The 14,538-nt window shown below is 40.6% G+C and overlaps 1 protein-coding gene across 1 annotated transcript in view; it reads left to right on the top strand.

The window, feature by feature from the left end:
• Positions 1-14,538, top strand: part of LAMA2 (laminin subunit alpha 2) — a 450,699-nt gene that overhangs the window by 299,423 nt on the left and 136,738 nt on the right. The window contains exons 25-29 of the mRNA XM_034766884.1: positions 4,426-4,605; positions 5,438-5,626; positions 5,719-5,852; positions 9,944-10,061; positions 14,340-14,474. Of these exons, the coding sequence (XP_034622775.1) occupies positions 4,426-4,605; positions 5,438-5,626; positions 5,719-5,852; positions 9,944-10,061; positions 14,340-14,474 (756 nt within the window). The remainder of the gene's footprint in view (positions 1-4,425; positions 4,606-5,437; positions 5,627-5,718; positions 5,853-9,943; positions 10,062-14,339; positions 14,475-14,538) is intronic.

Here is a 14,538-nt window from a genome sequence, read left to right as displayed (position 1 = left end):
CTGGTGATGTCTCGTGGTACTGCAGATGAACATGATTGTGATATCTATGAGTGTGCCTCCCATCTGATAACTCAGTTACCCAAGAAAGTGGTTTTGCATGTGCTATGATGCGAACAGATAACCAGTTCGTGCCATAAGAGCATATACTGTATTATGTGCACCTAATGTTCTTGATGACACTCAGACATCATAGAATAACTTTTGTGCTGCCTGCTTTTCCTTCAGCTTAGCAGCTTTAACAGTGTAGAGTGTCCAAATGAGTTCTTAGTTTCCCTCCCATTAAGAGTTTCTGCAGGTGACTTTCCTGTTGTGGCTAGTGGCATCATGCAATAGTGGAAAAGAAGCATGGCCAGTTTGGCTTCTATGCCATCTTCTGCATGGACAGCCCATTCTACTAGACCATTTGAGGAAGGGTGGTTTGGTGCAGTCCTATGTATTTGATGCTGGTTTCCCCCCCCCCCCCATAAATTCCTGAAATACAACACCAGTGAGATGGGGACCATTATCACTCATCTCTGTCTCAAGCAATCCAAAAATGGAAAATGTAAGTCAAAGTTTATCAAGTGTAGCCTCAGTTGTGGAGGAGGGAATTACGTATACTGCAGTCCATTTTGAATGAACACCAATTATTATTAAAAACATTTTCTCCATAAATGGACCAGCATAGTCTACATGAAGCCTTGCGTAGGATCACTGAAGCCACTCCCATGAATGCAAAGGAACTTTCAGTGGAGCATGGCAGCTAGATTGTGCAACAGTGTGTGGTTTGCCAACAGTCTCGATTTTCTGATCCATTCCTGGGCACCACACACAACTGAACGTGACCCCCTTCATGTGAACAATGCCAGAATGTGCTTCATGAAACAACTTCAGTACCACTGATCTACTTACTGGAGGTACGATCACTCAGGACTCTAATAATAAGCACCCAACCTGGACACTTAAAGAATCCTTTAGGGAGTAGTAATATTGGAGCTCTCTGTCCAGCCAGTTGTAACCATTCTCTGTACTCACGACAATAATGGGTCTCTCTCTGTCTCTCTTTTTATCTGTGCTGCCTCAATTAGAGAAGTGGACAGTAGTACAATAGGGAGGATGGTTCCTGTAGGTTGAGGTACTCTGGGCCGGCTATCCGGTAAAGGAAGTCTACTCAGAGCATCTCAATGCTTTTCCAGGTTTATAATCAAACTCATAGTCATAAGCTGATAAGGTGAGAGCCCATCTCTGAATTCTGGCAGATGCTATAGGGGATACAGGTTTGTGCTCACTAAACATATCTTTCAGAGGTCTGTGTATAACAAAATGCCTGCCATATAGGTAAGAGTGAAACTTCTTTACCCCCCAAAGACTACTGCTAGCCCTTCTTATTCTGGTTTGGGGAAAAAAATTCTGCTGGAGCTAGTGACCTTGTTGCATAACTGATTGGATGCTCAGACCCATGTGATATTCAGTGTGCTAGTACCACTTCCATTCCATATGATGAGGCATCATAAGACAATACTTGCTTTTTCTGGCTTTTATAATGAACTAAAAAGTTTGACTGTAGCAATTCCTTTGCTTCTGCAAAAACTATTTCTTGTTTTTGACTGCACTAGAATTGTATCCCTTTCTGTAATAGTTTGTGTAATTGAGCCAGTACAGTTGCCATTTCGGTAAAAATTTGCTATAATAATTTAGCCTGGCTAGAAAGGATTTCAATTTGGACATTGACTTTGGTGGTGGTGCCTCGGTAATGGTCCATGCCTTCTCCTCTACTGAATGTAAGCCAGTTGCATCAGTTTTGTTCCCAGGTAAGTTACTCCAGCAGTCTGAAAAATACACTTCTCCCTCTTAAGATGCATATCTGCATCAGACAATTTTTGTAGGACCTGGTCCAAATTTTGTAAGTGTTCTGACTCAGATTCCCCTGTAATCAGGATATCATCAAGGTGTACTCAGACATGTGGCATGCCTTGGAATAAATTGTCCATTGCCCTTTGATAAATACTTGGCTCTGCTGACACTCTGAATGGGAGGCAGTTGTAATGAAAGAACACTTTGGGAGTATTGATCATTACATAGCCGTTAGGACCAAGTCCAGAGGAATTTGAAGGTATCCATTACTTAAATCAAATTTTGTGAAAGGTTTTTCCCCAGATAAGGTAGCATACAGGTCTTCAATCCTGAGGAGTGGATACCTATCTAACTTGGCCACACTATTGACCATAACTTTGTAGTCCCAGTGTAGCCTCACTCCACCAACTGATTTCAATACTGGGATAATAGGAGCAGCCTAGAATGAGAATTGGACAGGCTCAATAATATCAACTAGCTGTAATTGGTCCAGTTCTTGGTCTACCTCATGATTCATGGCATAGGGTAGTTGCCTTGGCTTAAAGAAACATGGTTTAGCATCTGGATCCATGTAAATTCTGCCAGTGACCCATTTCAAAGTACCAAGACCCTCCTTGAACAGCTCTGAGTGTGTTTTCAATAAGTGCTTCTACATCTAGTACATAGACATGGCTGATATCTGCCCAGTTACATTTTAATAGCTTTAACCAGTCTTGCCCGAGGAGGCTGGGGCCTTCCCCCTTCACTACTACAAAAGGCTTTTGATCCTGGTATCCCACCTCCACATTGACTTTACCTCTCACTGGAACTTGTTCTCCTGTATATATACATAACACCACCTTCGCTACTCCCAGCTATAGTGTATTGTTCCTTGGCCACAACTGGTGATATGTAACTTCACTGATTATAGACAGAGAAGCTCCTGTATCAGTCTCCATGGTTATTCTTTGTCCATCAATTGTAACATCCATTTACAGTGCCATCTCCTTTTGGCTTTTGTTGGTAACATAAATATAGTATACACCAAGTCCTCAGTTCCTCTTTCTTCTCTGCAATATGACAAACCTCTTTCTTGTGACCCACATTTTCCCTTCCATATGTCCATTTTGTACAGCATGCTTTTGTAAGATGACTTCGCTTCTGGCAAATTCAGCACTCTGTAGCTGTATATGGACAGGTGGATATAGTCATGTTTCTCCCAACCTCTAAAGCAATGTTGTGTGTTCTTAAGGCGATACCTCTTTTTACTTAAAGATTCACTTATTTTGTGTGGAATGCTGGACAACTTGTGTATGGTGGGTCCCCAAAACAGTTTGGCTATCTACCTGTTGTTTAGTGCTTCCCCGTAAATCCAAAACATGCTGCGCACCTACTTCCATACCTTACACTATTTCCAGAGCTTTGTCAAAACTAAGGTGGACTCTGCCAACAAACATCTTTGAACTCTTTCGTCACTGAACCACAGATAAGTCTATCCCACAGCATGGCATTTACTGTATCTCTAAAACCACAATGCTCTGATCAATTATGCAGTTCTTCTACAAAAACTACTATGGACCACATTCCAGGTTGGCGGGAGAAACTGTTAAATTCAAAATGCTGCACAATTTCTGATGGCATGGGGATCTAATGGTGCAAGACTACTTTAACCAGCTCATCAAAGGATTTGGCACTGGCCTTTTCCAGTGCCACCAAACTTCTAATTAAACTGTATGTTTTTGCTCCAAAAACTCTCAATAACATGGCTTGTTTCATGTGATCATCCTCTTTACCATTTGCAATGAAGTACTGCGAGAGTCTCTGAGTACTGAATCCAGTTCTCCCATTCTGCATCATACTCTTTCATTTTCCCCACATACAGCCATATGGAAAGCCAAAAAAAGGTTGTCACTTGCACAGTTTATCCTCATTGCCAATGTAGTATATGAGACCCAAAACAGATTAGAACTGAAAAAGAAAATATTTTATTGTGGTACAGGACCACACAGACAACTAATCAGTCTCCATCTTAGAAAAAAAATCCTCACAACCCTCCAACCCACTGGAGCATGCTCAGGACAGCCTTAGAGCTTCTAACAGTAAATAGTTATTCTCACATTGGCTGCCCGGTGACTATAAGTGTAACAAAAATGCCTATATTTCGCCTGTCTACCCTGTAGGTCTAGATCTTAAGTGAAAATAAGAGGTGAGTTTCATCTTAATATAAGATTCTTAGACTCTGAACAGAGGTGTGGTCCAGGATTGAAATAACAGACATATCCAAGTCTTATGAACAAGCTACATTGGCAGAGGTCTGTGAAGAGCTTGCAGACGTGCTCATATCACACTGTATTTGGCTCTAGCCAGTGCTGCTTTTTCCTCACTTTCATGAGCACTGAATGCAAAGGGCTAGATGGTGGAACTCTTACAGTGTGCAACATTTACTCAAATAGTTCTATTTAGTGGGACTACTCACATGACTAGTGTGAAAGTAAGTAGAACCAGTTTTTAAGAGAATAAAAATTAAATGAATAACAAGACTTTGCCTACATGAAAAAAGCTTGAAAAAATAAACTGTTTGATTTTTCTTTTTAATCCCTTTAATATGTGCAGCTGACCTTGAAGCCAGAACAGATGGTTCTGCCACTGGTAGATGAAAACCTTCAGGACAGTACTACCAGAGGAGTTGTATTCCAGCATCCAGAGATAGTAGCTAACATTGAACTGGTGATGCAAGATCTCCAATCAGAACCTATTTACTGGAAACTTCCGGAGCAGTTTGAAGGACGGAAGGTAAAGATGATTCCTTTGAATTCTGACAAAAAATGACATTTTAGAAATGCTTCTGATTCCTCTATTGGGAAAATCACAGCAAACTGGAAGGTGCTTGCAAAGAATAAATATTTTTGTCATTACCATTTGTCATGGCAAAATTGTTACAAAAATAATAGGAAATTCTATTAATTGTCATCAAAACTTGGAATCCTGTAACATCAATACTATCTTAAACTAGATATTTAATCATACAAATATATAAGAAATATGCTACTAATGGGAATTTTATTGTCCAGCGCAGGCAGTGATAGCCAACAGATCTGTCGGGAATTCCAGATTTTAGCTTGTGATTTTATTTATTTGCACAAGATGGAGCTTTTCACAAAACTACTATTTTAAAAAAAAGTGTAGGGATTGTATTAAGTTAATATTTCACTCTGTGACTCCCTGCCTCTCCCAATCTGACAGAAATGCCTCACAAGCTTTGTATGTCTTGTGTAGACACAGTTTGTTGAAAATGTTTGAAACAGCATTCTCTTTGGGCCTTTTGCACCTCTGTGGCTCTATTGTGTGTTGCACTTTTGAAGTTCCCATGGGCTCATGGGAATGTTGATATTCCCACAGACTCTCACAAAGAGGGACATTTGTTTTTACAGTTCTGCAGAAGCAGATTACCTTCATGTATGTCTGTGCACAATCATTGATCTCCCTATATTCCAAGTAGCACATGCCTCTGTACACACACACTCATGTATCTATACATCCATTTGTAATACTTACATATCCATCATGTATGCATAGAGATATATTTGTAGCTAACTGTAACTGGTATCTCTGTTTGCTTTGTTAGCTGACTGCTTATGGAGGGAAACTGAAGTATGCTATCTACTTTGAAGCACGCGAGGAGACGGGTTTTGCTACCTATAATCCCCAGGTCATCATCAGAGGTGGGCCACCCACACGTACTAGAACTATCATCCGGCATATGGCTGCCCCTTTGATTGGCCAGCTGACAAGACATGAGATAGAGATGACAGAGGTAATGTTTTAGTCTGTTCTGTTTCAGAATGTTAACCCTTGGTTCTGTTGATACCGTTAACTGGCTGGCTTTTGTCTTACTGTTTCCTTCAGCATGAATGGAGATACCATGGTGATGACCCAAGAGTCAGTAGTACTGTGACACGTGATGACTTCATGAATGTGTTGTACAACATTCATTACATTCTTATTAAGGCTTCTTATGGCAGCATCATGAGACAAAGCAGGTAACAATTTTATGCAATAGTCTGAAATACTGCAGTCATCCCAGCTAATTCACTCGAGACTTCAAACTGAATTTTTAATCCAGGCACAAAATCAGTGGGACGTAAAAAAAGAGTAGGGTGTCTAGTAAAGCTGGAGAAGTCGGAGAAAGGCATTGTATTAAGAGAAAACCATAATTATTGTAGCCAAATGAGACTGGTATTCTCAGTATCCCAAAGCCAAGAAAAAAAACAAAAATATATTTTGTAAACAGATTTGAATGTTATGCAAATATTGTGCTATTATATAAATATGAATTTTGGCCTGTGAAATATTTGTCTCTTGGCAATCAGTAGTGAATTAATGATTAGTGATTCAAATAGTGCCCACTTAAAATGACACTTATGCCAATATAGTAGAGGCAGATAAAAGTAATAGGCTACAAATATCTCTATCTAGATATAGAATTTCGAGAAGGTACTACTATGGTGGTAGAATTAAAAAGATGTGTAACTTTGCAATATTTGTGTAACAGAGACATGGAAGACTAGTAGCTGTGCCCTAAAAATGATAGAAGCAGATGGTTGTTATTTATTTAAAATTACTTACAAAAATAATAATTAATAAGGAACTAACCAACCATTCTCCAAACTTGGATGTCCCTTGCAGCTGCGGGTGTCACAGTCATTTCAGATTGTCTATTTTTGGCATGTTCAGTTTACAATATTGTGTGATGTGCACCGGGAAACTTCAGTTTAGAGGAGTGGGAAAGCAATTATGATTCCTCATGGGAAACTTTGAAAAGCATTCTCTTTGCTCCAGAAAAATATTCCATCTACTTATATCAATCACTGTTAGCACTACAGAGCCCAGCTCGGATGTGGAGAATGAGGTGAACTCTATCCTGGCTCATGTATCATAAGAAAAATTGCTATATGATAACCATTTTCAGAATCTTTATGCTGAGGTGTACAGAGATGGACACCTTATTCAAAGCTAGCTACACCAAAGCATAATGCACCTCGATTGGATCAGGGCTACCAGTGATGATGTGTAAATCAGGAGACGAGAGATTGACTTTCCAATTTCAGGGTGTGTTTGCAGGGATAGCAGTTGCAAAACCAAGGTGCGATTTTACAGAGTCACATTACAGAGTATAGCCTTTTATATAGCAGCAGGACTTGCTAAAGAGTTAATCTGTCCCCCTTCTGGTACCTCTCCACCTGTATATGATATCACAATTGATGTAGAGATGATTGTCATAAAGTTTTATGATATCTGTCTAGGCATTTATATAATGCTTATCACCATGATATTTGAGACATTAGGTGGAGAATTAGCAGGCAAACCCCTGCAATCTATACGCAAGCAAAATGCCTGTTGATTTCAGAGGAAATTTTGTTTGAATAAGAACAGTAGAATCAAACCCAAAAATTCCTTAGAAGTCAATGGGAGATTAGCCTAAGAACTACAGACTTTGATTCAGAAGAGGAGTTAAACCACAGATGTAAGTCCATCCCTATTCAGAACAGCCCTTAAGCACATGCTTACCTTGGAACATGTACTTAAGTCCAGTGACTTAAAGTTAAGCATGTGCTTTAGTTGTGTCCTGGATGCTTTCCTGAATTGGAGCCTAACTCTTAACAAGCAAAGCTTCTCTTCTCCTCCAGTTGCCATTAGAGGGAAGAGAATTATAGAAAAAATTATTATAAAGGACTACTGTCAATTTTTTTCAAAGTGTACAGTGAGGAGTTAATAGTTCTTTAATTGTAACATGAAAATTCTTTCAACTCAAATGTTTGAAAAAGCAGAGCTGCAGATGACTGATATACTGTAGAAAAACACTGTCAATGAAAATTCGAACCAGACCTAAGTGTAAAATAGCTTAATTCCAATGTTAGCCCAGTATTAGCCATATAATTTATCATTTGTTTTTGCAAGAAAGCTATGCTATTAAGGAGAGTTATTTAGAGGTTTCTACTAAAAATCCAAAGGCAAACATTTTTCTCCTACTGTGTTCATTTTGTTGTTCTCCTTTTTCACATTTACCACTCAAAATTGAAATATTTCTTTCATAGATTCAAATTAGATTTTGCTTTGCTTTTCAGGCAATTGGATTTTGATAATAAATTAGTTTGGATTGGAAGTATGCTTTCAATTTTACTGTTAATTGTTTCAGAATACTAGATGCTGATCAGGTAGCAGTGGTTAGACTGGTTTTCATTAGACATGCTTCAGGAAGCAACTAAACCTAACCTACCTTAAGTAACGCTTTTACCCAGACAACAAGTAGCTTTGTGGTTCCAAAGTATATTGTTATGTAAATTCAGCTCTGGGACAGTATATAGTTTGTGCCGTACACAGAACATTGCCTCTGGTTTACGACTACACTGCAGTCTAAGGGCTTCAGTGCAGGGACCTTGGATTCATACTTGCATTGGTAGCCCATGCTAAAGCCCATCTCTTCATGTACACAGCTATTTTTTGCTGTGCTTACATCATACCATAGATTTCAGTGTAGGCATATCCTGTATCTTGAAGATGATGGGGAAGCAGATTCCACTCTGTTTTTATATTAAATGTACAGGGAGTTCCATTCAAGCTTGTGTTGACACTCTATACAAAAACAATAATTTTGGACCGCATTTATTTGGCAGTTCATTGTTTTTGTCTCCTCTTTGTTCTAATTCTCTATTCCAGGTGACCCTCCTTCTCAAGGTATATGGGCTGGAGTGTGCTGCTGTCACTTGGGACATTGCATTGACTCAAGATATTAGTGGTGAACTCCGGATCCCATTGAAGTCAATCGCAAAACTCACATTGATTTGAATGGGTCAGGATTTTACCCTAGATTTGCTTATGGTCGTCCTGATGTTGGTGCCTATATACCAAGATGACAGGTGCAATAGATGTGCCTAGACAAACAGATCAGTATAATTGGGGGTATGGGGATGGGAGAAATCTGTGAGTTGGGTCATTTGGGAGTATGAACAGGAGCTAATTATTTCCATAAGTTTCTTTGTACTAACGCCGACACGCAGATATTTAATAAAAAAATTCTGGCTGGATTAGCTTCTTTATTTTGATTTAACTCTTATTAAAGTATTCATATTCACTGATAGAAGAGAGAGAAATTTCCTCTCCTTGCTTAGATTTGGAATTATTTTGGGAAACTTTAAAATTTACATGGCTTGCCCTATATTTTTTACTTATTAAAGAACAACAAAGTTTAGTATTCATTTAAACAAAAAAGAATGAGAGGGCTAAAATACCTCCTTTCGGCAAAGCAATGATTTTACAATCCCCTGGGATAAACGAATGCTTTAGAAATGTCTTTTGCTGTCATTGTCCATGCTTCATTTGATGCCCTTTAGAATCATTTTGTCTGTTCAGTGTATGTGGGGAGGATAGTTGGGAGATGAGGGTATAAGATATTAATATAATCAAGTGGACATTTGGGGAGGGAAAGAGTTGGCAGTCCCAACATGAAATGACATTAACCAACTTCTATGTATTTCTTTGTTTTAAATATTTTGTTTATTTATCCTTGTGATTCTGAGAAAAAAAATGAATTCTGGCTAAGGTCTTAAAATTGCTGCTAAAAGGCAATTAACTGTCCAATGTCTTTGAAGTCTGTTCTATAGCTTGTTAGCTTGCTTTAGTTGCTGGGGATACATTTTATTTTTTTAAAATGCCTCATTAGAAGCATATTTAGTGAATAAAGTTATTGTTGCACTCCTGGGAATTGTGAACTGGATCCAGGTTTAGTGTGAGACATCAATTTCTTACTGATCTGTTCAAATGAGGAGTCAGATATGGGCTTTTGTCAGTATTTTGGCTGCAAATAGAAAAGAGGAGATGGAAGTAAGAAGAGTAGACGAGTTAGTTAAACTGCAGGGTAGAAATGGAAAATCAGATTGAAGGTATGTTGGGTTTGAAGTTTCCTTCATACATAGGCAAAAATAGAGCATTTTTTGTCTCATGTTGATGAGGCCAAGAGGGTTCAAGACAGCCAAATGAAGCTTTTTTCTCCTGTAATGGCTGACTTTGAACCTGCATTGAAACAATGCTTTATGGAGTTGATAAGCTTTGCTTGCTGGTTTGTGTTTTCCAGAATTTCTGAGATATCGATGGAAGTTGCTGAAGAAGGCAATGTGTCTGGAATGAGTCCTCGTGCTCACTTGATTGAGAAATGTGACTGCCCACTGGGCTATTCTGGCTTGTCATGTGAGGTACAGTGTTTGGTTAACCTTCATTAAATGTCTTTACTCTGTATTCATCTTTCAGCAGTAATGGTATGAGAAGAGTTTCAAATAATAACTATGCTTAACTAAGCCACCCACTCTCCCTTGATTTTATTCCCTCTGTTCCTTCTCTCCCAGGTCCCCATCCTTCAAAGTCTTTAAGCACTTATTTAACTTTAAGCAGATGAGTAGTCCCATTGAAATCATTTGGAATTATTCATGTGCTTAAAGTTAAGCACATTAAACTTTGCTGGATCAAAGCCTCAGCGCCTGAATTGTGTGAGCAGTGGAAGTCATTGAAACTTGTTGAAAGAGGTTAGGTGTATACAGTAGAACCTCAAGGCTATGAACACCAGAGTCATGGACTTATCGGTCAACCAGATACCATGTGGAACCGAAAGCAATCAGTCAGGCAGCAGGGGAGACCAAAAAAACCCGAACAAATACTGTACTACCTCGGGCTTTAGCTCTGGGGTTTAGGGCTTCGGCCACGGGCGGTTACGGCTGCAGCTGCGGGGTGGGGGGCAAGCAGCGGCGGCTCCAGGCACCAGCACACCAACGCGTGCCTGGGGTGGCAAGCCGCAGGGGGGTGGCCTGCCATTCGCTCCGAGGGCAGCATGCCTGCGGAAGGTCTGCCGGTCCCGGGGCTTCGGCGGTAATTCGGCAGCAGGTACGCCGAAGCTGCAGGACCAGCGGACCTCCTGCAGGCATGCCACCGAAGGCAGTCTGACTGCCGGGCTTGGGGCAGCAAAAAAGTTAGAGCCACCCCTGGGGCCAGGGCTTCAGGTGGGGATGGGGGCCTCAGGTTCTGACCCTTGGGAGCACCAGGGCTCAGGGCTTTAGACCATGGGGAGCCCTGGGACTTGGGGCTTCAGCCCCGCAGCTCAATTCCTTGCTTAAGCCCCATGGGGGGCGCTGGGGCTCATGGCTTTAGCTACAAGGAGAGTGCCAGTTTCAGTCCCAGCAGTTCCCCCATAGCTAAGGCCCCGAGCCCTGTCCCCCACCCCCGGCCGAAACTGGGAGTGGAGCTCTGGGGAGCCCCGAGCCCCAGTGCCTGCTGCAGAGCAGAAGCCAGGAATGGAGCTGCAGGACTGAAACCCTGAGCCCGTGCCCACTGCGAGGCTGAAACTGGGAACGGAGCCTCAGGGCTGAAGCCCTGAACCCCAGTGCTTCCCTCAGGTCTAAAGCCCTGAGCCCTGGTGCTCCCATGAGGCAGAAGCCCTCAGCGCCCCTACCCCCAGTCCTGGCCTTCAAGGGTCAGAAGCTCATTACCCTCCCACCCAGAGCGCTCTCTCTCTCTCTCTCTCACACACACACACCCCCACCCACCCACCCTGTGGCTGCAGCCCCAGCCCCATTGTAGCTGATGTCCATTACGTCTTGTTCAGAGTTACAGACCATTTCAGAGTTATGTTCAGCCTCCTTTCCCAAGGTCCGTAACTCTGAGATTGTACTGTATTAGCAATACCTTGGGTGTTGTGCTATCACTCTCTTCTGGAGGCTAGCTTACAAATATCACTTCATGACTATTTCTTAAAATGCTCAAATACTGCCACTGGCTTGGTATTTTCTTGGCCAGTTCTCTGCAGTGAATTTGAAGTTAAGTACTTGGCAAAACAGCCATGAACTGACAGAGTATCACACATTCTTATTTATCACTGCAGCTGGGAGGATGCAGCCAAAAATTGGCAGTGAATTTTGAATGTTTTAAAACAAATTCCTTTTAACTGAATTCACATCCCTTTTGCTTGTATTGAAAAAATATTCTATCAAAAGCATTTGCAGGCAGGAGTGTTCCCCCAAAACCAAGATTTTTAAGTGGATATTACAATACCTTTCCCCGTAGTGACTTTTGAATTTATACCTGTGCAGATTCATATTGAAAAAATTAATCTAAGTGATGCATTCATCCAGTCAGGGAATAGAAACAGGTAGCCTCTGGGTTCAATAAAAACAGCTTGAATTTTGAATATTAAATATTCACCATGAGTCATGAACAAACTATAGACTAACAAATATGCACAGTAGTTATTTGGTGAATTTCATGTAATTTTCAGCCCATGAATTGTCCACAAACAGATAGTGATTTCTTTGAAATTTTTCACCAGACAAGTTATTTATTATTACACCCCAAAAAACTTCATTAAAAGAACACTGTTAACGTTTCAAAGTCAAACACCCAAAAGTAGAGCTGTGTAGAGGATGGAAGTTCCATTTCATTAAGTATTTTGAGTTTTGGAAATTGGGCTTTTGTCATAACACCCAAATCAAAGATTAATACATCCAGCAACTCACAAGCGTTTCATAAAGTCCAAACACCAAATATAGAGCTATAAATCTAATTCCTATTTTAACAGCACTAACATACAGGTGAGCCACACTGGTTTCCAGCCATTCTTTTGTCAGTCTTCAGTGAGACTTAGAGGTCATGAGCTGGCATCTGCATCTGCTAGCGTAACAGATACCCTGTATGTGTTTTGATGTGGGGTGACAGGTGATAACTAGGAGTGTGCAGTCAGTGAGGTTTGTTTTCTGTACTGAAGCAGATTCTTTGGAGATATTTGGGTACCTCATTCTATGATGAGATCTACTTCTCTGGTGGTGTGTCCTTGTTTGATGAAGGCTGCTTTAAGTATGTTTAGGTATGTATACTGGACTTTCTCTTCAGAGCATATTCTGTGGTATCTCAGTGCCTGGCTGTAGATAACAGATTTCTTAGAGTGTCTAGGGTGGTTACTGGATCTGTATAGGTAGATGTGGTGATCTGTGAATTTCTTGTATATAGTGGTCTGTAGTATTCCATTGTTAAAGCTGATTGAGGTATCCAGGAACTTGATACTGGTGTGGAGATGTTCTAAAGAGAGTTTGATGGATGGGAGGTGGTCGTTGAAGTTGTGGTGAAAATTTATGAGGGAGTTTGGGTTGTCTGTCCAGAGGATGAAAATATCATTGATGGATGTGTGGTGCATTTGTCCAGAAATTCTTCCTCGAGGTGGCCCAAGGAGAGGTTGGCATACTGGGAAGTGATCCTGGAACCCCTGGTTGTTCCCACGGTTTGTGTTAGTGTTATTGTTAAATGTAAAGTTGTTTTGGGTGAGGAAGAAATGCATGAGTTTGGCAAATGTGTTTGGAGTGGATTTCTGAGCTTTGTCTATTGTCTTGTAGATATTTGAGACAGGCAGCAATGCTGTCATGGTGAGGGATGTTGGTGTTCAGGGAGATGACATCCATGGTGGCAAGGATGGTGTTCTGAGGGAGGTTGTTAATGTTGCGGAGTTTCTGGAGGAAGTTGGTTGTTTCCTGGAGGAAACTGGCCCTTTAGGTGGTGAGTGGTTTGAGGATTGTTTCTGAGACCCAGTATTCTTTCAATAACAGTGCTGTTGCCTGATATAAGGGTCTGCAGCAGTTCCTTTGTTTGTTTATCTTGAGAGGCATGTAGAAGATCCTTGGGGTGGGTTTCTGGGGGTTGAGGTTGTAGAGTTTCTCTTATCTATGTACACTTTCTCCTAATGGGATGAAGCTCCAAAACAATCCTGCTTTGGTTATATTTTTTTATACTGTCATTGCTGTGTGCTTTTGCAGATCCACATTGATATACTTACATAATAATGTAGATGAAGGGTTGGATCTTGAAATGAAGATGGAAGGTTTGATTTTGCACGTCAGCTTTGCTAACAATCTTTGGTGGGCTCTCAGAATTTTATTACCAAGTGGAAAAAAACAGATCAAGAATAAATTTTATTAGAGCTTTTATTATTTTTAATTCTTTACTTTTATAATATTTAAATTATACAGATATAAATAATACAGTCATGAAGAAATTTTTTGATGAGTATCATTGGACATTTGCTTGTTTTCCATCAAGCAGATTTAGCTTGTCAAATCTGAAAAACCCACCAAGGAAAAGGGAAACCGAATCCTCCTGCTTGCTCCTTATAGCCCATGCAACAATTTTATTTTGAAAATAAACCTCTTAAGAAATGAAGGGAAGGATGCTTGATGCACAGTGAGAAAGACTGGGTATTTTGCATGTGAATGAAAGGTCTCTCTAGCTGTAGTATGAAAAGACTGGTGTCAGGGCAGTGTTCCAGGGATTTTGCAATAATGTTTCCAATTTTTGTCGGTTCTGCTATTTGTAAAGTACTGTATATTGTTTTTAACACAGCTGGAGGCCCGGCAACTTGTAAAAGCTGCTGATGGTGAAGATGAGCTTGCCGTACTCCCAGTATCCGTCCATTATGTGATGATCTGTTTTCCTTCTTGTAGGCCTGTTCTCCGGGATTTTATAGACTGCCTTCTAGATCATCTGGCAGGAGACCTGGCCCAACCCTGGGCACCTGTACTGCATGTCAATGCCATGGACATAGTAATATGTGTGACCCTGAAACCTCTATATGTCAGGTATAAATTGTAGGCTCTTCCTAACCTAGTGCACTGTGTTCTTCTAAAATTAATCTGCTGTGTG

This window comes from Trachemys scripta, chromosome 3 (assembly GCF_013100865.1).
Source record: "Trachemys scripta elegans isolate TJP31775 chromosome 3, CAS_Tse_1.0, whole genome shotgun sequence".
Taxonomy (NCBI): domain Eukaryota; kingdom Metazoa; phylum Chordata; order Testudines; family Emydidae; genus Trachemys; species Trachemys scripta.
This window is presented reverse-complemented; position numbering and strand designations above follow the sequence as displayed.